The following is a 23,565-nucleotide window of genomic DNA, read 5'->3' on the forward strand; positions in this document are numbered from 1 at the left end:
CCAGCCTTACAGTGCACATGTCACCATTGCTGTAATTAGATAGAAAGATTATATTTAAGCTCTTCTTGTCCCCCATGGACGCGGTGAAAATATCAAAGTTGGCATTCCTTAGTCCAGAAACCATATTTTTATAAATATATGGCTCCTGGACTAAGGCAATGTCCACTTCCGAGTTCGTGAGGGACAGGAGTAGTTCGGCGGCAGCGGCCTTGCAATTATGCAGATTGATCTGCATTATGCGCAGCCTACGCCGCTTCCCCACTCCTACTGAGTTTCGGTGGATGTGTTCAGTCGAAACCGAACCCATCCTGAATCGAAGTTCAATTTCCCCTCACGATCTCTGAGATATTTCTCCCCCGGTGGGTCAACCGCAACTCTCGCCACCATACACGTTACAGGGAGTTAGACTGACCACAGTCCAACTCGATGTAGTGAGGCTGGGGTTTTGCAGCGCCAGCATCTTCAGCAGGAGCTCCTTATCCACAGAAGGTGGGGGAACCCAGGCTGAAAGGACCCGTCTGGTTGGGAGACCGCTGCAAGCTCTGCTCCTTCCCAGAGCGCGCCAAAGCCACTAACTGTTTCCACAAGGAAATCCTTGGATTTCTTGTTTAGACTCTTGTAACTACAATCGCGGCGGCTCTTTGTACCTTGTCTAAATTAATAGATGTCGACTTGAGGCTCAGACAGTTCCACCAAACAAGAGAGCCATAGGACAAGATGGGCTTCACCACAGTGTTATACATCCAGTGTATAGTCGATGGTTTTAGCCCCCAGCTTTTCAAAATGGAGTTCTTGTATGCATAGGGTGCAATCACTCCTCTCTTCGCTCGCTCCTCAACGTTCCTTTTCCATCGTAGTTGACAGTCCAGGATTGTGCCGAGGTACTTTGCTTCGGGGGATAGGTGAAGTTGCACTCCATCCAATGTTGGTGGAACAAAAACGCCGAGCTTACGCTTCCTAGTAAACATTACCAGTTCCGTCTTCGTTGGATTTACACCAAGACCATTTGCCCTGGCCCAGCGTGACAGCGTCAGTAAGGCTCTTTGCATAAGCTCAGAGATCGTAGACGGAAAATTTCCGGAGATCAATAACACCACGTCGTCCGCATAAGCTACAACTTTGATACCTATCCCGTCCAATTCCCTCAATATGATATTAATAACCAGTAGCCATAGTAACGGCGAAAGCACCCCTCCTTGAGGTGTGCCTCTAGTTACCGTTTTCCTGATTTTTGCAACCCCCACACTTGAATTTATAATCCTGCTGTTAAGCATTTTATCTATCCAATATGTCAGGGTATCAGGAATGCCAACTTCCCTAAGTGAGTGGTTTTTGGATTCAAGTTTAACGTTGTTAAAGGCTCCCTCTATATCTAAGAAGGCAGCCAGCGTAAAATTTGAATTCTCCATGTTCCTCTCAATGTAGCCTACCACTTCGTGCAGTGCAGATTCCACAGACTTGCCCTTTATGTATGCGTGCTGTGAATTGCTAAGGGAGGTGGTGTCTATACGACTCCTTATCTCCAGATCGATCAGTCTTTCGAGAGTCTTGAGGAGAAAGGATGATAGGCTAATGGGTCTATAGTCTTTTGGTGCAGAGTGGCTTGGTTTCCCTGCTTTAGCAATATAAGTAACCTTTACCTCGTTCCATAGATCCGGAACATACGAGAGAGTCAGACACGCAGTGTAAATCTTCTCGAGAATCAGATAAATACTTGGCGAGGCATATTGAAGCATCGCCGGTATGATACTATCCGGTCCTGGCGATTTATACGGCTTGAATGTGTTGACCGCCCATCGTATCTTATTTCTCTTAATCACCTTGCTAATGAGATCCAGATCCGGAGTGACGAAAGGCCGAGTTTCATCACGATCACCGTCGATGGTACCCATGTCTTTGCAACCCGGAAAATGAGTCTCGGCTAGGAGATTTAGAGTCTCAGAACCTGAGTCCGTCCACGGTCCATCCTGCTTCTTAATACTACCGATGGACTTCGGGCCCTTGGATAGTAGTTTTCGAAACCTAGCAGCGTCGTTGACTCCTTCTATAGACTCACAAAAATTTACCCAAGACTTTTTCTTCGCGCGTTTTATCTCACTCTTGTATTTATTGAAACTAACTCTATAGGAGTTCCAATCAGTGTCGAGTTTAGACTTATGCGCCCTGTTATACAGTCGTCTGGTCGCTTTCCTGAGCTCACCAAGTTCCTTGTTCCACCACACTGGCCGAGATTTCTTCCCAGGGTGTGTAAGCGGACAGGATTCCTTATGGCAACCAAGGAGAACATCCGTTAGATTTTTCACGGCCCCGTTGAGTTCCACAGCTGTTCCTAGGTTTGTGTTAAGAGTCAGCTGAGAGTTCGTTAGTTCCGTGAATTTCTCCCAGTTTGTTCTCCTTGGATTCCGATAAGGCTGTTGTCTATCTCCATCAAAAGAGTACTCGAAGAGAATCTTTTAATGATCTGAGAAGGAACATTCATCAGATACTCTCCAATTTCTGATGACGGAGTCATCTAGATTTGAGAGGGTTAAGTCAATGACCTCCTCTCTATCCCTAACTTTAAAGGTCGGATCACTACCCCTATTACATATACGTAAATTATAGGATAAGATGAAATCGAAAACGGACTCACCTCGTTTGTTTGTGTCCTTGCTACCCCATTGAAAATGGTGAGCATTTGCGTCGCATTCCAATATAACGTTGCAAGTGCTCGTCATCTCATCGAGCATCTTTCGTACACAGTTGGCTGGTGGGTCCATCTCCTCAAATGGCCTTCCCCGTCTTGTGCTCCAGCCTTACAGTGCACATGTCACCATTGCTGTAATTAGATAGAAAGATTATATTTAAGCTCTTCTTGTCCCCCATGGACGCGGTGAAAATATCAAAGTTGGCATTCCTTAGTCCAGAAACCATATTTTTATAAATATATGGCTCCTGGACTAAGGCAATGTCCACTTCCGAGTTCGTGAGGGACAGGAGTAGTTCGGCGGCAGCGGCCTTGCAATTATGCAGATTGATCTGCATTATGCGCAGCCTACGCCGCTTCCCCACTCCTACTGAGTTTCGGTGGATGTGTTCAGTCGAAACCGAACCCATCCTGAATCGAAGTTCAATTTCCCCTCACGATCTCTGAGATATTTCTCCCCCGGTGGGTCAACCGCAACTCTCGCCACCATACACGTTACAGGGAGTTAGACTGACCACAGTCCAACTCGATGTAGTGAGGCTGGGGTTTTGCAGCGCCAGCATCTTCAGCAGGAGCTCCTTATCCACAGAAGGTGGGGGAACCCAGGCTGAAAGGACCCGTCTGGTTGGGAGACCGCTGCAAGCTCTGCTCCTTCCCAGAGCGCGCCAAAGCCACTAACTGTTTCCACAAAAATTCCTTGGATTTCTTGTTTAGACAGTTAATGACTTTGGCACCCTTCTGCATGAAGGCACTACCAAACTGTCGGTCCCCTTGGTCCATCCCGCAGACGATAGCCGACCGAAGGGCTCCTTCAAATAGCAACCAATGACTTTCACTGATTCTGCCCTGAGGATCAGCTTTGTCAATGATCGCCACAAGAAGGTCTTCTTCAGTGGCTACCTTTGTTGGTCTATCATACGGCTTACGCTGTCGTTGACTACGAACCTTGGAGGTCACCTTTCCAGAGGAGGTTGAAGCCTTCTCCGTACTTAGTCGTTTCCCCTCAGTTTGTTGTCCAACGCAAGCCGCATAAGAGGTAGAAGGGTCTACCAGACGAGAAATCATCGTCTTCTTGGGTGAGGGTTGCGGACCTTCTGAAGAGCGGATGCGCTTCACAGATTTATTCTGTGGGGCGACATCTCCTCCCCAAGGAGATGATGGTTCCTTTACTGGCTTCCCCTTCTTCCTGTTTCCACCACTTTTTGGTCCACCCAGAGCTTTTTTTTAAGGGCACTACCCCGATCCATTTTGGTCCACGGGGGATCCGAAGATCCCCAGGGTTTCCACAAGGTACAGAGAAAAGTTGATCTAGGAGACCTAGGTCAGTTTCCCTCTGCACATCATGGAGACCCTCTTCCCATCCGCCAACTGGGAAGACACGCCTAGTAGGAGATTGGCAACTCCCCTAGGAAACATTTTACTTAAAATGCGACAAAATTTATGAAATACCAGGTTTTTCTTCCCATAAATCGAGGTAAATTGATTTGCCCTTTAAGCTAAAATTTAGCTAATGCCCAGAAACAAGGAGAAACAATTTTTTTTTAATTAAATAAAAAAACATATTTGACGACGAAAACGAGTCTACTTCACACCATCCAATCTCACACGTACTGAAGGATTTCCATTCATCTCATATTTAAAATTATTATTTCAAGTTTTGTCAAATTGAAATGTCCAAACATATCAAAATGTCCCTATGGTTGAGTTGTTAAACCATTTTGTGAAGCATTATGACTTTTTTCTTGTAGACATTCGTAACACGGGAACGCCAATGTACAAACGTGAATTGATTTGTAGAATTATAGAGATCCATTACAATTAATATCCTTTTCTACATTAGCGATTACAAAATCAACAATTCCATACCCGCCCACTACCTATGCTCTTCATTTTCTTTTTTTCCTTATTGCAATAGGCACTTCATATTCATTTTTTCCAATTTAAATATAAAACTCATTCGAAAAACACATACTCCTCAATCTTCAATAAAACAAACGGGGTTTACGTTTAGCTCTAAATATATTAATATTTGGAAATAAATTTGAGAATTTTCATTATGTTTCAAAATTGTTTTGAAAAAATTATTACACGTTACTATTTAAAAACAAATATAGCATATCATGGATTACATCGAAATTCCGCATCTGATGTATATTTCCTTCGGTATTGAATTCTTTCAATTATTTCATGTACTATGTTATCATATATTGAATATTTACTCCTTATTAATGTAGACATTCAAATGTAGTAGGTTGTTTGTTTTGTTTTTGTTTTTTTTTTTTAATTATTCATTATTACTTTTGTTGTTGCATTTCAAGTGGAACCGTGTAGTGAGTGTAACGTTTCATAGGTTGGGGAAAGGTGTACAGCGTATTACAGGAATTTATTCTACCACTATAAATACGTCGAATAAAGTTGTCTGTTAATGTTTTGATTAAAAGTCTATGGTATCAATAACGCATAGTAATACGATAATAAGATAGTAAACATTAATTGCTGTATTTCCTTTTCGTGTGTGTTACACAGAGAGATTAGATTTAGATTAAGCAGATGTGTCGTTAGCATCTTTCTTGGGAATTTTTTCATCGGAGGCGCATTCTTCTGCTTCAGCATTGTTGCAGTCTCCGTCCGTGTTGTCTTTGCCCTGGGAGCGGCGGCGCTTTCGATTCAAACGCCATGGACGAGATGGAAATTTTGGAGCGGGAAGTTGGTCCATTCCGAGGACTTTGTAAATTTGTCTAAAAGCCATATAACGTAAGAACAGCTGTGCTGACACAGTAAGATCTTCACGCTGCTGCTTAGATAGATCTTGGAGGGCGTCTTGCGGTTCCTTCTCGCACGGATCTAACAGACCAGGACCATTTATAAGGAAACCGGATGCCAAAGCTTCCATAATACGGCGCAAACAATCACCAGGAGAAATAGGAAAACCGGCTGATGAGATGACTTTCTCAACAAACAACTCCATTGACCATTGTGGCAATGCCTGCCAGGATTGCACACGTTGGCAGAGATCACGTAATATACGAATAACCATTACGCATGATTGCAAGCCAGTAGCACGAGCTTGGAACCATTTAGCATGGCGTAATTCCGCCAAAGCCTAAAAATAAAGAAAACACATTAGAATGCATAGGTTTGTGGTTAGAACCATTGATTGTTGTTTTACTCTTAGGCATGGTTCACGAGGTAACAGAGCTGCGTCCCCAGTACCTTCGCCTTCACTGTCTGCTGCAGTTTTGGCGTTATCAGTTGATTCACGCAACAATGGTGATGTCAATGATATTTTTACAGAAACAGCTTCATCTTGCACTACCACAGCGGATTCTTCAATAACAACTTCAACTTTATATTCGACTGGATTTTCACCTAGAAAGCAAATAACAAAAAAATATGCTCATGAAAAAAGATACAGGACTAGTAGATTCAATATCGACTTGGCAGCGCACATTTCATACCCACAATTTATATAAAACAAAAATTAAATGTATAGTTTTATAATTGACAAAGCAAAACTAATTGTTACAAATATATTTCCTCTGATTTTTCATTTGTTGATTATAAATACAAAATAATAAAATAAACAAATAATCAAATAAAATTTTTCGTTTTTGTAAATAAATTAACAATTTTACTGATTGCTTAAACGTTGTAGCCAAGATAAGGTATAGGCTAAGCTAAAAAAAAACAAACTCAAATCATTTAATTTTATATAAAAATATCGCAGAAAAAAAAACTAAATAAAAAAAAAAAAACTAAATTATATGATCTCGATAGTCATAATGCACGATCGCTATTCAATTTGGTGTCATCAACACAAGACGACTTCGTATATTCATAATCAGCCTTATTGTGAATATTCGTTGGGAGATATCTCGCATGTAAAAAAAATTTCTCTTTCACATTCTTGCCTTATTCTGAATGCATAGGGAGACGCAAAAAATGCGAGATGAGGATTCGAGTTTTCGAAAATGGTGGTTGAAAAAAAAAATTGTGTTGCCATATTGTAATTTAAGTTGGAACGTGTGTGGCCATATTGTAATTTAAGTTGCAATATGTGTTGCCCCATTGTAATTTAATTGTGTAATATTTTTCAATATTTTATTTATTGATTTTTTTATTAAAAATGTTTACTTTTTATTGTTATTTAAACTTTATAACAATACAAATGTGAAATATCAATAATCCGCTGTATAATAGCTTTGTAATTAAAAGAAAATAAATTAAAGTTTAAAAATATGACAACCTACAATATGGCATGTGAAACAGCTGTTCATTGTTTTGATGCAATTTGGTTCAACAACTACAACAGAGACACAACGAATAATGCAAAGAAATCAGCGATTGAATTAATTAATTCAGTTTATTATTTCACAACATAATTGTGTGCCTTTTTATTTAATTTCGATATTTATTTCCCCTGATTCTTAAAGAGGCCTATTATGTTATGATTTGCTTCTACTCCTTTATTTGTTCCATCAAATCATGCACACGATAATTTTGAAAAAAAAAAATATGTTTTTGTTCTTTCATAATTTTTATTTAAGTTTTTCACTGTTAAGCGGCTCATAAGGCAAATTTAGTTTTTCCATAATTTTAAAATTTTTTTCTTGAGAGACAGATCCTCACCCAAAATGTCTGTATTTCGCCTCCAAAATGCATCAAACTCGACTTAAATTTTCCTTATTACCTTCATACATTCCTTGGCAATACTTGGTTCAGCATGCTTCGTTATCAATAGGATTTCCAATGGCATTTTATTGGTTGTTTTCCAGTTAAAAATTAGCTTACTATCATTTATAATATTCTAAAATCGTCATAGAATAAGTATTGTGTAAATATTTTTCATAAAAATAGTTATTACTTATATTTTTGTAGTCAACTCCCTTTAAATTTATTAGCGAAAAATTTCGACAAAATTTCATCTCATTCTCCTACTCCCTGTAATTCAGAATACCTAATTTTTCCCCAAAGCGGATTTTTTCGCTTTCGAACTTCATTCAGAATAAGGCGAAAGCGAGAATGCGAAAAAATTCACAGGAAACAACATTTTCCTAAAAAATTTAAAGGAAGTTGACTACAAAAACATAATAACTATTTTTATGAAAAATATTTACACAAAGGAATGTATGAAGGTAATAAGGAATATTTATGTTGAGTTTGATGCATTTTGGAGGCGAAATACAGACATTTTGGGTGAGGATCTGTCTCTCTGTCTCTCAAGAAAAAAATTTTAAAAATTATGGAAAAACCAAATTTTCCTGATAAGCCGCTTAATAGTGAAAAACTTAAATAAAAATTATGAAAGATCAAAAATATATATATATATATATATTTTTTTTTTTTTTGTTTCAAAAATTATGGTGTGCATGGTTTGATGGAAGAAATAAAGGAGTAGGAGCAAATCATAACATAACAAATATCGAAATTAAATAAAAAGGCACACAATTATGTAGTGAAATAATAAACTGAATTAATTAATTCAATCGCAGATTTCTTTCCATTATTCGTTATTGTATTCTCTGTTGTAGTTGTTACTCCAAATTGCATCAAAACAATGAACAGCTGTTTCACATGCCATATTGTAGGTTGCCATATTAGTTTTAATGACAATAAAAAGTAAACATTTTTAATAAACAAAATCAATAGATAAAATATTGAAAAATATTACACAATTAAATTACAATGGGGCAACACATATTGCAATTTAAACTACAATATGGCAACACACGTTACAACTTAAATTACAATATGGCAACACAAATCTTTTTTTCAACCACCATTTTCGAAAACTGGAATCCGCACTCGCATTTTTTGCGTCTCCCTATGCATTCAGAATAAGGCGAGAATGTGAAAGCGAAAATTTTTTTACATGCGAGATATCTCCCAACGAATATTCAGAATAAGGCTGGACGTGTTCGGAATTAACGTTTCGAATGAGTTGCTATTGTAATTGTAAACAAAATGAATCAAATGACACGAGTATTTAGCGAAGTGTATTAAAGTGATATCTCAAAATTGACGACGCCAAATATTTTGTAAATAGTAATAAAATAAAATGTACTTGTATGCACTAATAAACCATTATTGCAAGTTACAATCGTTGATTTTCTAAAGGCTGTTCAGGTTTTAGACTAGTACACCTAATTCAATACGTATGCGTACGATTTAATTCATTCGTTACGAAAAAAATTATATATTTTTTGTGGTAAAGATATGAGCTTTTAATAAAAGTGTCAGATAATAATGCTTAAATTAAATTTAAAAAATAAGGAATAAATTAATATTTTATTTATTTTATATTTTGTAGTATGAGTATGAAATGGGCTGCAAACATACACTTAAAAAGTACGCTAGTTTATCATAAAGTACCAAATTTTGTAAAAAGAGTTGCAAAAATAGTAATATACCATAAAAAGGCATTTCTTTTGTTAAATAATCTAATAAACGGCCCCTCCCTCCCTTTTCGATAGATCTATACTATACTGTCTTGTATTTAAATCTAATTATTTAAAAAATCATAAAAAGGCAAGTTCAGCACTTTTTGTTTAGAGATCTGTATATTATTGTTCTAAGATACTGAGTGATAAAAATTCGTACCAAAAACTTATGAAAAGTTAGTATTAGTTACATACTTTTTACAGTTCTTCAAAAAAGTCATATTCGCCAAAAGTGTTACTAGGCGGGTTAGCTGCGGCATTTGATAGGACACATTCGTCGTCCATAAGAATAGTATTGCTATCATTTCTGATTAGAAATTAAATATGCTCAATGTTCTATTTTTTAATAGGCGACTAAACGCTTGACGTTTAAGGCTATATTTTCTACTGACGGATGTTGGCCACTCGCAACATCAGAAACATCAATGGAAGCACTTTAAAGAAATAGTACATTCTGTAAATGAACGCTACTACCCCAATTTAAAATGCTGTGTTGTGGTCAAATATATACTCTCAGTCTATGTTTTGCGGATGTCAACGGAACTACAGACAGATTTTATTATTCGCTTTATATATGGTATATGTTTTTACAAAGTTTACCGCCTTTGGAGAGGAGCGGTACCAGAAGAGGTTGCCCTATAGACCCCATTATAGGATTTAATGTAGATTTGAAAAAATATTACGATTAGCAAATTTTGGTTCAACACGCAGTACGGGAACAGACCATATATTTATTAACAATCAACCAATGCTCTAATGGACAATCCTATAAAAATTATGTATTCTAAATATTGATAGATATACATCATGTGCGTACGAGACGATTCTACCTAATAGAAACACCCATGGTTATGATGGCGTTTAGTTTACAAACATTACACGTAAATTAGATGTTTAGTTGAAATTAGTAGAATGACGCATCTCAACGGTTTCCAAGCAAACCAAGGTCTTAAAAAGCACAATATCCAAATTCTATCATCAAAATATTTCCACATAAAATGGAAGTGGAAGAAGTCAGTTTGTAGAAAATGTAAAAAAAAACATACGAAGTGTCAATAAATTGTGTTTATTTAAAAATGTACAAAATGAATATGTACCAAATTTATTATTATATCGCTTCTATATATTCGGAGAATTCGGAGAAAGATTTACTGCTTCGAACTTTCTGGCAGCAGATCTAGTAAATTGAATACGGAAAAACATTTAATATATAATAATTTATATTTTATGTGCACTACATTTTCCTGCTGAGATGTTATTAAAAACACTATTTGTTACATCAAAATAAACACGAGTAATGCGTTGTTTTTACAGTTACCTTTTATAATTGTACCATTTCCCTTGTTCATAAAATTATACCAGATTTTCAACATTTTTGTAAAAGTTTGAATTGAAAATTGTTGAAGCCAAGATTTATATGTGAAAACAGTGAATAAAGTCACCTTAAAATCGATCGGCCATGTTTGTTTATATTCTGAATTGAGCGCACGGGTCACATTTAAATTTATTGTAGAACAGCACTTGATGTTACCTTACATTATTATACTATGTATTAGTTGAAGATATTCTGTTAATATACATGGATTATAGTTTACATTGTGTAACGGATTCGACTAATACAATTTATGACAATTTGTCGATTATGTACTTTTTGTAACTTAAATTGCCGGAATGTATTGTGTCTCTTCGAGTTTATGAAAACTGGAAAAGTCCAATCAAAATATAACGGAAGAAGTGAAGTACTATAACACTTAACCGCGTTAATAGAAATGTATGTTTTTCGGCATTTAGCATTGTTTTTAGCATTTGTATATATTGAAACCTTAATATTTTATTCAAAATATGGTAATTTATTTTCTATAACAACTTTTGTATTATTCATGCACTAATGCCTAAAAATTCTACTCCCACACTAGAACTCAAGATCGAAAAATTACTGATTAGTTTAATTAGTTAGGTAGTTTTGCATTTGGTCGATCAATATTTTTTTAATTGGAAGCATTTTAAACCTTAAAACGTTTATAGTGAGAATTGTTCGCGCGTCCCTGGTTCTACGGTTCAATATTGTGTTCATATATTTAATATTCATATTTCTGACAGTTAAGTATTAATTTTTGTGAGGTTGAGGTTCGATGGCACAACTTCCCATTTCTCAACCTGATTATTTTTTTCTTTTCCTGGTTTATCATCTAACAACAACATTTTTTAATTTAACAGAAATAGAAATAAATTCAATAAGTACCACGACAAAATACTACTCGGTATACATTGCTCTACGCTTTCTACATTTACATTTTGCAACTCTATTTACATGGTATTTCTCTTTTATGTAAATATTTCATTTCGAACATATTGGCCGAAATTCACATGCCTAAGGTTTTGTTTAGTTCTATACATATATTTATATTTTAATTTGTGCGAGAAATGTAATTTAATTTAAAAGGTTTCAAAAATACACGCCCTTTTTTATTACTTGTTAATTTCGGCCTTAATTCTAGAACTTGTTATAACTTCTGTAATTGAAACAACATAGTGTCGCACAACAGAACACTATGTTGTTGTTTGTTGGTTTTTTGTCTTTGAAAATCACACAAATATTAAGCATGACAAATGTACCCAATGTTATGGGCAGAAAGCAACAACAGATATTCAGCTAACAGAAAGGTATTGTAAGGAATTAATTTCGAAAATACATACATATGAATTATGCTCGATTTGTGTGATCGCATGTTACAAACTGATGATTGGTAATTATTACTTATAGTCAAATAAACCCAAGTTCAAAGGACTTTATTTACACAAAGTTTGTTTTATTTTGTTTTTCAGTGGTTGTTCAGAGGACGAATTCGGTTATACTGCGTTAGACGAAAAAGTGAACACGATACAGTTGGAAGTATTAGGCAAATCGAAAGGAGAACTATGTAGTCTTGTCGAGATTACATGTGTGCATATAGAGGAACGACCCTAAACTTTGTATAAATATATTCCTTTGTTGGTATTTCGGTGAAGGATCCCCACTCGCTTAGGAGACACGAAGATTTCTTGTGTTACCGTTAAATTAAGTTATCCTCATTGCAGCTACGGACCGAATGTTCGAAGATACTTTAAGACCTTTTCTAGGCGTTAAGTTGGTGGTTCAATGGATGGAAGGAATGATTAGAAGCAATCTCAACATGGCCATGAAATCATCCTGCGAAAAGAGCTGAAAACACCAAATACAGTTTTTGTTTATATCGTTCATTTTCACATACATATTAATATTGTATTTTTTCTTGTTGTTGTTGTTAATGCCACCACAATTTCGGTATTCCAAACATTCAATACTTTTTCCATACAAATTGCCATCGTTTGAAAATGTCGCTATTCTAGCTTTTCATATTTTCAATCGTTCTACATTAAATTCCGTTTAAATCATGAGATCGTGTGATTAATACAAATAAATATTCCACAGATATCGAATGGATATTTATCGTTTTTTCATTTCTTTTCTTATCTTTTCACTTAAAAATGTAATTTCACTTGTTAATTGAAATAATGAAAACAAATAGTGTTGTTGTTGCTTGTTTAACGTACGCACTTTTAGCTATTTCTTTGGAAAAAGTTGGTTCAGGCAGGGTAGTAAAGGGCTTCGGTGCATTCTTGCAAAGAAGAATGCCACGCCGGCCTTTTCTATAATCCCTCCCAGCAAATTTCTTGTTAGGCTTTTATAAATTTTAGATATTACTCTTTTTTATAAAAAAATAAATATTGTAACTCGGACTCACCTGCCACCTCCGTCAGTTTTTGCGGCAACTCGGCTGCAACGCGTTTAAGTAAACCAACAGTTGGTTTTTCTGAGCATAAAACAACAAGTTCGACAGCATTGTCCCCTTGCAATAGTAATCCTTTGGCGAGGAAGCCGACGCGCATAACTCCCTTAAGGATTCGCAAATTGCCAGTGTCAGCTTCCTTCTGGAAAGAGAGCATTTGGTTATCACGTCCATCCTTAACAGTATTGCCATCGGCCTTTTCCTTTTTGGCGGTGGACGGACCACTGTCGTTAGGATTTTCAGCCAATGTATCTGAAACAAATTTCAATGCACGCTCGGTGTGTGAAACAATGCGCTGGATTAATTGCAACTCTTCCTCTTTTGGATAAATTTGAGCATGACGGGCAATAGCATGACGGTCGTCATTGCTCTCTGGTCGACGAATTCCTGCACCTCCAGGAATCATTCCGAAGAATGGTGGTGGTCCATTACCCATACGACCGCCAAATCCACGCTGATTACCTTAAATGAACAATATGTAAAAAAGTTAAAAAAAAATATATAAGTAAAAAACTAGATTTTTTTGCACGAATATAATGAAAAAGCCTGGAAACAATGGCATTGTCCACTTTAATGGCGTTCCATATAAGTTTACAAGTTTTTACTATATTTTTTTAATTATAAATTTAAAAAGTTTTCCTCTATATTTTATCCAATAAAATAATTATCATTCAAAGTAGATGTAAAAAAACTGTCAATTAGCAATACAAAGCTAGTTAGCTAAGCCAATACCCTTCAACAATTTCGCACAGTGCCTCTCCAAAGATATTCTATTCCGACACAATCGGAAACATACATATGTGCCCATCTTACTTTCAAAATTAATAAACATGACGACTTCCTTTTTTAGTTTTTCTCTTTCGAGTAGGGCTGAATAAACGGAATGCCATTATAAAACCGAACTTAATAATTTGTATTTATTGTGAAATTGCATCAGCTAATTAAATTCAAATGTATCAAAGTTCGGCATTTGTCATCACTCCCGAAATTGTCCTCTTCAAATCCAACTTTTGTTGTGGTGATGGATTTTTGTCCACACACAAACAATTTCTTCCACGGTATACATGTGGATTGCACAAACTTCGGACATGTGAATCTTTTTTTCTATTAAAATCACAACTAAGTGTAGTTTTTAGGAAACCTAATAAAGAAATTGTATAGTGCTGTAAGAGGTGGTTTAAATTGACTATTTAAGGTAACGTTTCGTTTAAAAGAAATTTTGATTGCGACCGAAGCCAGGCTTGGTTGGATTATTTTTTATTAAAATGAATTTAATGTGAAAAATATAATGTGCATCCATATTGCCTATATCGGTCCATAAATGACATATGCCGTATCTCGGCAAGTACGGAAGGGAGTCCGTCCCCCCACGAATGTTATGTATTTTCGTAATCAAAGAGACGAGACTTAAAAAATAAAATAAAAATCCGAGATGATACCCTAAACTCAACTTGTCCCCTATGATTGCAAAAAAAAAAAACTAAGAATATTCTGTTCGATAACAGAATTTCTTTTCGAATGTGGGCGAATTGTAGCCGCGATAAAGTTTACTAGTAACGAAGATTTAGTAATTACACTATCCCACAAGGGTAATATAACGGTCTGCCATATTTAGGCCACACAGGATTTACTATTCGCTTTGTATAATGTATATGTGCAAACACATTTGTGGAGGTATTAGTATGTATATCGGATTTAATATTTGGTCCAAAGGAACTTGGGTCTAAAACCATTATTTCGATGAGGCAACTTTTTGCCATAAAGTTCTTAAAATTTTCTTAAATAAATTATTATTATTTAGCTTACCTCCAAAACTACGAGCCAACCAATTATTATAGTCATATTCGTCGTCAAATTGTGCACGCCTGCGCTGTTCGTCGCCCCAATAACCCGGTTTATCTCCAAAATTGGCATTTTGACCACGATGAGAACTCATTAATGCACGTTGTGCTCTGGCTTCGGCTAAACGACGCTGCCTCGGAGTCGGCTTAAAATCAACAACTAAATCCGGTTGGACCTTTCGTTTATACTGGAGACGATGGCGACGACCTTTAGTATGCATTTCCTTTGCATTGGGATCATTAAATTTGCAATCACAAAGTTTGCAGTTAAAACTCAATATTTTTCCTTCTTCGTCTTTAACCTCTTCAATATATTCTCCACCGACTGGTTTAATATTGTCCAAGTTTTCTGTGGAATCATCTTGGTTTTCTGCTGCAAATAATAATTGGATCTAATTACAAGTCCGAGAGGGAAAGATGCAAAGCAAACATACCTTCAGTTTTAGAGTCGTTCTGATTTTCGGCAGATTCGCTTTCTTTGGTGTTTGTGGCGCCTTCGGTGGTACTATTGCTACCACTAGCGGGGACAAAATTAATTTTTCCCATTTTCTTAGGCTCATCGGCCGGTATGGGCTTGCCTAGCTTCTGGTGTAATTTGACAACTTTCTGATGTTTGGCTCCCCGGACATGGGCAGCATATGCATCGGTGCCGGTGCACGTAACATCGCATAGCTCACAGTGGTAGTTGTTACCTCTGTTCTGAGTCGTAGTCTGAGCACTGGCCTGCATTTTCAAGGACGCTTCACGTTTCTTGTGTTTCTGACCCTCCAAATGCTCACGATAGGTCTGTGGTCCCGCGCACGATATTTTGCAAACCTCACAGTAGTGCAATTGCTGGGGACGTGGAGGCTGTTTCTGTCGAGAAACTTTATTACCAGGGCCACCAGGACCACCTTTGCGATATGGAGGCCAGTTACCACCCGCGCCCATCACACCATTAGCCTTGCCAGGATTTCCACCGCCCGCTCCATGCTGGGACGGCTGATGCTGTTGAGCCACATACATAGAAGCAGCACTGTAGAGGGCAGCATCATAGTTGCTATAGGAACCCGATGCTGTTGTAACGGTCGGACCTCCCATCTTGGCCTGTCCACCGGGTCCGCCCTTATCTTTTCCAGCCGAAGGTTTCGTACCAATTGGGGTGACATTTTTTACTGGTGGTGCCGAATAATGAGTCTTACCAACTGTAGATGATGGAGCGGTGTTGTAGCTGGAGGCTGCTTGCTGGTAAAATGTTTTTGACGAATCATAGGCTTGCAGAGAAGCATAGTCGTTGCCATATCCCGCATAGCCGGCTGCAGCGGCACCACCTCCAGCTGCATAACTTCCGCTTCCAGCAGCTACAGCAGATTGATAAGCAGCGGCATTAGCGAATGTCGCATTAGTTACAGCCGGATAAGACACAGAGTTGGAACTGTACGTACCTGGTGCACCAGTGGATGTGTACTGTGTACCTCCGTAACTAAAGCCGGCGTAATTGTTCGCCATGACTACCTAAAGATAAAATCACAAATTATTACCACTCAATAACTCGACACTACAACTGACGGCTCCAAATGCGCCGATAAAATTTGCAATTACTTTATTTTCCAAATTTCACTTCTTTGTGAAACAAGGAGATATGCTCGGCAAAATGACGATGACTTAACTTTGTGTTATACACACACCAATTCGTTCGGATGGCGTGTCGTTAGAGAAAAAAAGTTACCCTCAGCACGCAAGCCGGCCGTCTGCTGATTGTATTGAAAAGGATTCTTCTTCCAAATATGACGCAAATTAACTACAACTTTTTAATATTTTCTATATCTCTACCTATAACAAAATAAATATATTACATATTTATCGATTTAGCTAGTGAATGGAATGAATGCGGCGGCTTCATTAATTTTTCGTCATTTTTTAGAGAGTTCTTAGAGTTCTTTCTAGAGACAGATCATTTGTTTTTTTGACACAGCGACAACATTCGTTGCAAGTTCAAATAAAACTCATAGCAATTAGAATTTATAAAATAAAGTTTAATTATTTTATGCAATTTTCTTAAACAGAAATATAATTACCAAATTAATTTTCTCAATACAGAAAGGCTTGATGAAAATTCGCGTGAGTCCCTGATAAAATGCTTGTCGGAAGAAAAGTTAGTTATCGATAACTAATACAAATGAGCTCCAAAACGGAACAAAAACAAAGAATGCTGAACAAAACAGAACCGAACGCTAAGAATTAGCAGCAAAACGGAGCAAACAATTACCGCAATTCATGGTTGTATTCAATGGTACTGGTATAAAACACAACAAAAAACCGGCGACTTTTTACGCTTGTAAATAGTGAAGGGCTAAGCAGAATGCTCGCGTTGAGCCATCCGTTGCGGTATATGTTATCGAAAATACAACAACCACACGGAAACGATATGCGGTTGTTGTTATCGGTTCCTTGTGTTTGTTGTATTTTCGATAACTCATAACGCAACGAATGGCTCAACGCGAACATTCTGCTTAGCCCATGAGAATTAAATTCAATGCGTTGCGTATTTAAATGCCCACCGAGGGTACAATTTTAAAATGGAGTTCCGTTCCAGAACCAAAAAGAATCTACTCATTTTACGTGTTTTGCAACTTTTTACTCCAAAACCGTTCCTCAACCCACAAAACTGGTAAAACATTGAATCAAATTTAAGAGAGCACAAAACAAAACGGCTTTCTCTTTGTAAATTTTTACTCGAGAAATTTGGCCGAGTAAAAATGGTAAACAGGAATGCCTACTTCTGATTGGCTGTTATGTTGATTTTGATGTATAGCCATCTAATTTTGGCATATTTACTAGATATGCGTTCCTGAACTTTTCAAATTAAGTTGTACTCTGAGAGCAATTTTGAAATGTTTCCCTTTTACTAGATTTACTATTAAAAAAGTACTGGAACAGATTTTTATTTAAATATTTTATTATAATTTGTCATGGCATAATTATACAAGGTAGTCTCATGCAGTCATATGTTTCCAATTTTGTTCATAAATTTGCCTTTGACAGTATTCAGCTTTCAAAATTTAAATGAAAATATTTTCCTTTGAATTGTACGCATAAGTGTTCAGTGGCAAAAATTGCTAAATAATTTATTTATATATATAAATATTTAGAAGTTCCCTGCCTCTAAAACTAAAACTCTAAAACAAATATATGATGTAACAACTATGGTGACATCTTGAAAGCAATGTTCAGTTTTAGAAAATATATTTTGTTTAATTTATTGAAAATATGCCAATCGCGTACATACAATTTTATGGAATTTATTTTTAATCGTATTATTTAACAATGATAGATGACAAGGTGCATTACATAAACTTTTTTCTTTATTGTTTGTAAAGTAAATTGCCAAAAACATTTTCAACAATTCAATACGATTTACAAAATTGTCTTTAAATTTAGGGTTTTAACAAAAAATGTGTTCATAGAGACGGACGAATCTTAAATCAGTTTTAAAACCGTTCGTTGATTTGATCCATATAGTATATGTTTTGTATCCGGTGTTGAAATTTCTCCATAAATCCCAGCAACACATACGTATCCAAAGGTGAAAGTCTTTGATATACTCCTCTGGCCAGATTGCATAAGGGCAACACAATTTCCTTGATTTAGCCATTGGCCGGGGATTTATTTCCACTAACCTTTCATTAAAGGGCTAAGCAGAACGTTCGCTTTGAGCCTTAAACTTTACTCCCTAACCTAAAATTGCCAACAACCCAAAAATATACAAATTCATTAATTACACTGTGCGACACGAAAATTTTTCAGGGGTTCTAATGTACCAATTCTGTTTAGTTTGAGTCCCTGGACCACGAAAGTACCTTTGATTTTTCTGGGTCACTTCGAAAATTAATTTTATAACGGTAAATATAGAGAAAAACGTGGTTTCATGGATTTTCCATTTGAAACTTGAATAACTTATTTACTTTATAACGGATTTATATTATTCTTTTTTTATTTCGAAGAGTACAATTTTTCCTTTCAAACAAGATATATATTTGGTAAATCGGTTGAGGATTGGCTGAGTTACAGCGGTTGAAATGTGAAAAAATACGTATAAAATGACAAAATGTACCTTTCTTCGGGCTGTACGATGAAATTATGATATCAAGCCATATAAGTTTTATTCTATTACGGGGAAGAAAATTAAATTAGCTTTCGAAAATGATAAAAATCAAAAAAATCGGTTAAAAAATGGATGACTTATACGCATTTTTGTATTGATTCTATGCATATTCTCTAAAGGAAATATGGATCTATCTCGTCTCCTTTTGCCTGTTACAATCATAACGGTTTGTAACAGGAAACGATACAGACCCATATTTCCTTTAGAGAATATGCATAGATTCAATACAAAAATGTGTATAAGTCATCCATTTTTAACCGATTTTTTTGATTTTTATCATTTTCGAAAGCTAACTTAATTTTCTTCCCCGTAATATAATAAAACTTATATGGCTTAATATCATAATTTCATCGTACAGTCCGAAGAAAAATAAATTTTATCATTTTATGCGTATTTTTTCACATTTCAACCGCTGTAACTCAGCCAATACTCAACCGATGTACCAAATATATATCTTGTTTGAAAGGAAAAATTGTACTCTTCGAAAGAAAAAAAGAATAATATAAATCCGTTATAAAGCAAATAAGTTATTCAAGTTTCAAATGGAAAATCCATGAAACCACGTTTTTCTCTATATTTACCGTTATAAAATTAATTTTCGAAGTGACCCAGAAAAACCAAAGGTATTTTCGTGATCCAGGGACTCCAACTAAACAGAATTGGTGAACCCCTGAAAAATTTTTTTTTGTTATTTTGTAGCACAGTGTTATTCATCAAAGAAAAACACTGTGATGCAAAATAACAAAAAATTTTTTCAGGGGTTCTAATGTATCAATTCTATTTAGTTGGAGTCCCTGGACCACGAAAATACCTTTGGTTTTTCTGGGTCACGAAAATTAGTTTTATTTATTTTATTGCCACGAAAAAAACCATCTGGCCAATAAACGGTAACGGTTATAACGGTAAATGTAGAGAAAAACGTGGTTTCATAGATTTGCAATTTGAAACGCGAACAACTTCTTTTATTTCTAACAGATTTTTCTTTCGAAGAGTAGAATTTTTTCTTTCAAACAAAATATGTATTTGGTAAATAGGTTGAGGATTGGCTAAGCTACAGTGGTTGAAATGTGAAAAGATACGCATAAAAAGACAAAATTCATTTTTCTTCGGACTGTACGATGAAATTATGATATGAAGCCGTATAAGTTTTATTATATTACGGGGGGAAAATTAATTAATCTTTCAAAAATTAAAAAAATTGGTTAAAAAATGGATGACTTATACACATCGTTCATTTCGTTCGGTGGTTGAAATTCTTTCTGACATTCTCTCACGAATGAAAACAAACATTCCCGAATTCTCGCGAATGCTCAAAACAGCAACAAGAACACCAAAAACAAACGTTTGTGAACTCAGTAATTGTTGGACATGTGTTTTGTTATTCCACACACATTTTGTTAGTAAATCGAATAAAAGGGAAACATTTCAAAATTGCTCTCAGGGTACAAAATAATTTGAAAAGTTCGGTAACGCAAATCTAGTAAATATGCCAAAATTAGATGGCAATACTTCAAAATCAACATAACAGCCAATCAGAAGTAGGCATTCCTGTTTACCATTTTTACTCGACCAAATTTCTCGAGTAAAAAGTTTACAAAGGGAATGCCATTTTGTTTTGTGCTCTCTTAAATTTGTGTCAATGTTTCACCAGTTTTGTGGGTTAAGGAACGGTTTTCGAGTAAAAGTTGCAGCAAAACACGTAAAATTAGTAGATTCTTTTAGGTTCTGGAACGGAACTATTCATTCGTTGTGGGTGTTTTCGCGAACATTTGATTTTGAGTTTTTCAAAAGAATGTTCTTCAGCAAAAAATGCTCGCAAAAGGACGAACCGACGACACTTGCAGCGAAATTTTATCGTTCGTGAATTTTCGTACAGTGCGAACATTCGCGAGAGATTGCAAATGCTTGTTCAACTTTATCATTCGCTACAAATTGAAAACATTCGAATTCTCATGCGTGAGCATTCGTGAGAAAGAGCATATTTTAATCATATTTCGGCACCCTGGAAAATATCTTCCTTCGAAAATTTTCACACTATAATGGTATAATAATAGAAGGTAACAGCAAGTGTTGTTGTACAACAAACAGATTCAAAAGCATGAATGAAAATTTACAATTTTTTTATTTCTATCGCTTCCACATCTTTCCTATAATTGAGCCATTTCCACTTATATGTGTAATAGATATGAAAATGCAGGGAATTGCGAGTTATTCAATGAACAAAGATTTGCTTGCTCAAATTTCCCTAGCAGGCAGATTGAGTAAATTAAATACGTGAGCATATTTAATAAAGAACAATTTCAAATTGTACGCGTTCCCCAATTTTTCTGTTCGGTGATTTTAAAAAACATAATTTGTTAAATTCATATTGACACTAGTATTACGTTGGAATTAAATCAGCTGGGATTTGCTGTTACCTTTTATAATTGTACCATGTCAAACTATTTGAAATTGATAGATGAGTTCCAAATTAACAAGGGTTGCCATTAATAATGTCTCAAATGAGACTACCTTCTGTAATTATGCCATGGCTGCTACCTTATATTGTTATACCATGATACCCATCTATAAAGTTCGTTTAGATTTACGAAATCCACCAGATCTCAAATGTCAATTCCATGGCGTTACGTCATAATCTTCTGGATTTGTGAACATGACAAAAGCGACGTATAGGCATTGGAATTGACATTTGAAATCGAATGGATTTTGCCATCTAAAACGACATTTGCATTATAATTTTTTCAGGGGTTAACCTACTTTATGAGGATTTATTTGGCATATATTCAAAAGAATTGACAATTCAACCAACAGGATTAACGAATTCCAATACAATGTAAACGTACTTTAAACGCGCTCTAAAAGGGTTTGTTAAACGTCAGTATTACCCCAAATAAACAAGGACATTAACCCGTTGTCACACGAGCCATTAATGTCATATGTACTGTAAAATTTTACATATTTGTTAATTCTGTACACGTCGAGTGGCTCACACGAAAAATTCCATCTGTTAACCCTTTCAGTGTTTTTGTCGAATATATTCGACATTTAAAATTACTCTCTTTGCGATTTTTCGGTTATCCTATGTACCGTTACAATTGATGTTTTTGTTTTTGCTGAAAGAAAATTGTTTTTTTTTTAACTCTGTACCTTTATATGATTTTAAATACAAAATTTTAGATTTTTATTCCGACAATTTTTTTTTTTTTTTTTTTTGACTCTGAAAGGGTTAAAACGATATGACAACACATCGAGTAAGTTTGGGTAATGTGGTATAGACAAGTAATGTAGTACATCAGAGTTTTTCCAAATCTAAAAGCCATGGTACAATTATACGAGGTAACTACAATACTCAGCTGATTTCGTTGGTCAGTAGTCACACGAGCAAAATTTCATGACAAATTTTCTTCTCAATTTCTTTAAAAAATTCATTGTTGTTTAGACACGCAAATAACCCTTGCATGAAATTTTCTAATTCTTCCACACACTTATTTTCTCGTTTGATCATTGCTCATGAAAATAAAAAATGGAATTAAAAGAAAAAAACTTAATTATAAAAGGAACTCTTGGATTACTCGAAGAAGCAATAGTCGTGGATTGCAATGAATACATATTATGTGTTTTTTTTTCCTCGCAAAAGATTTTAATTTTATTAACAGCCTTGCTGTTTGTTTGCCGACAAAAAACATAAAATGAAAGAAAATGCAAAACTTTTCTGCAGCCAACATCAGTTTTTTTACAACGAATAGCGAAACACATCAGAATTGCGGAGTACAAGTATGTCTGTACCCACTTTTATTCCTCTCACCTCCTTCGGCAATAAACTCAATTTACTTTACCACAAAATTTGCCCGTGTGACTAATGACTTGTAAGTCCTGATTTAGATTAGGCAAGTTTACTTGCGGCAATTTTTATCGTTCTCTTTTGAACTTGCTTAATGCGTCTATACAAGGCAATTCGGTTTCAAAAATATATTTTTTTTTAGATTTTGTGACAATGTTCTGGATTGGTATTTCAAAAAACTGACACTACAAACAAAATACACAAAACGAATTGCCAGAAAATTGTCGGTACGAGCAATTTTTATTTTTCAATTTCTATTCCCCTTGCCCCTCTCTCCTACAAACAAAGACTTGCCGCAAGTAAACTCGCCTAATCTAAATTGGGACTAATATTCGTGTCAATTTCGATATGACACTTTTTATTTATGTAAAACAATCCAGCAGGAACATTTTGATCACATTATTTGGGCTTTACAATATATAGAGAATCAGAAAAAATACAACACCATTTTCTGAAATTATTGACATTTTTTTTTGCTATATTCCCAAATCCGGAGACGATATCAGCGTTTAATTTTTTCTGAATCGATTTCTCAACCATGAATTGGCAAGAGAATTCCAATTAAGGGCCCCATACACTATACATCATGCCGTACAGCATTTATAATTGTATGTGTTATTTTTTGAAAGTTTATTTATTTATGTGTGACACACACAATGCATGAAGAAAATCAAAATAGATTTGATTTTGAAAAAGAACCCCTATCAATCTGGTGAATAATGTTCATTTTGAAAGTTGTCAGTAAATAATTTTGTGTACAAAAATAATAAAATTGTGCTGGAATAAAAAAACAACTGAATTTAC

General features: G+C 35.6%; 1 protein-coding gene across 1 annotated transcript; it reads right to left on the minus strand.

Moving 5' to 3' along the window:
• Positions 1-5,036: 5,036 nt before the first annotated feature.
• LOC133328952 (zinc finger RNA-binding protein) lies at positions 5,037-16,891 on the minus strand. The gene is made up of 6 exons (XM_061537456.1): positions 16,834-16,891; positions 15,211-16,270; positions 14,742-15,146; positions 12,891-13,397; positions 5,856-6,055; positions 5,037-5,789 (listed from the first exon to the last, which is right to left on the minus strand). Exons 2-6 carry the CDS (start codon positions 16,262-16,264, stop codon positions 5,229-5,231), a joined length of 2,727 nt encoding a protein of 908 aa, XP_061393440.1. The 5' UTR covers positions 16,265-16,270; positions 16,834-16,891; the 3' UTR covers positions 5,037-5,228.
• Positions 16,892-23,565: the final 6,674 nt, after the last annotated feature.

Source organism: Musca vetustissima, unplaced genomic scaffold (genome assembly GCF_032173495.1).
Source record: "Musca vetustissima isolate MV318-11 ecotype Yass unplaced genomic scaffold, APGP_CSIRO_Mvet_v1 utg8951, whole genome shotgun sequence".
In the NCBI taxonomy this organism is placed as follows: Eukaryota; Metazoa; Arthropoda; class Insecta; order Diptera; family Muscidae; genus Musca; species Musca vetustissima.

Coding starts and splice junctions, on each gene's coding strand:
- LOC133328952 (XM_061537456.1), bottom strand. CDS start 16,264: ATGGCGAACAATTACGCCGGCTTTAGTTACGGAGGTACACAGTACACA. Junction 15,147..15,210: donor GAACGACTCTAAAACTGAAG/GTATGTTTGCTT, acceptor TATTTGCAGCAG/AAAACCAAGATGATTCCACA. Junction 13,398..14,741: donor GTTGGCTCGTAGTTTTGGAG/GTAAGCTAAATA, acceptor TGTTCATTTAAG/GTAATCAGCGTGGATTTGGC.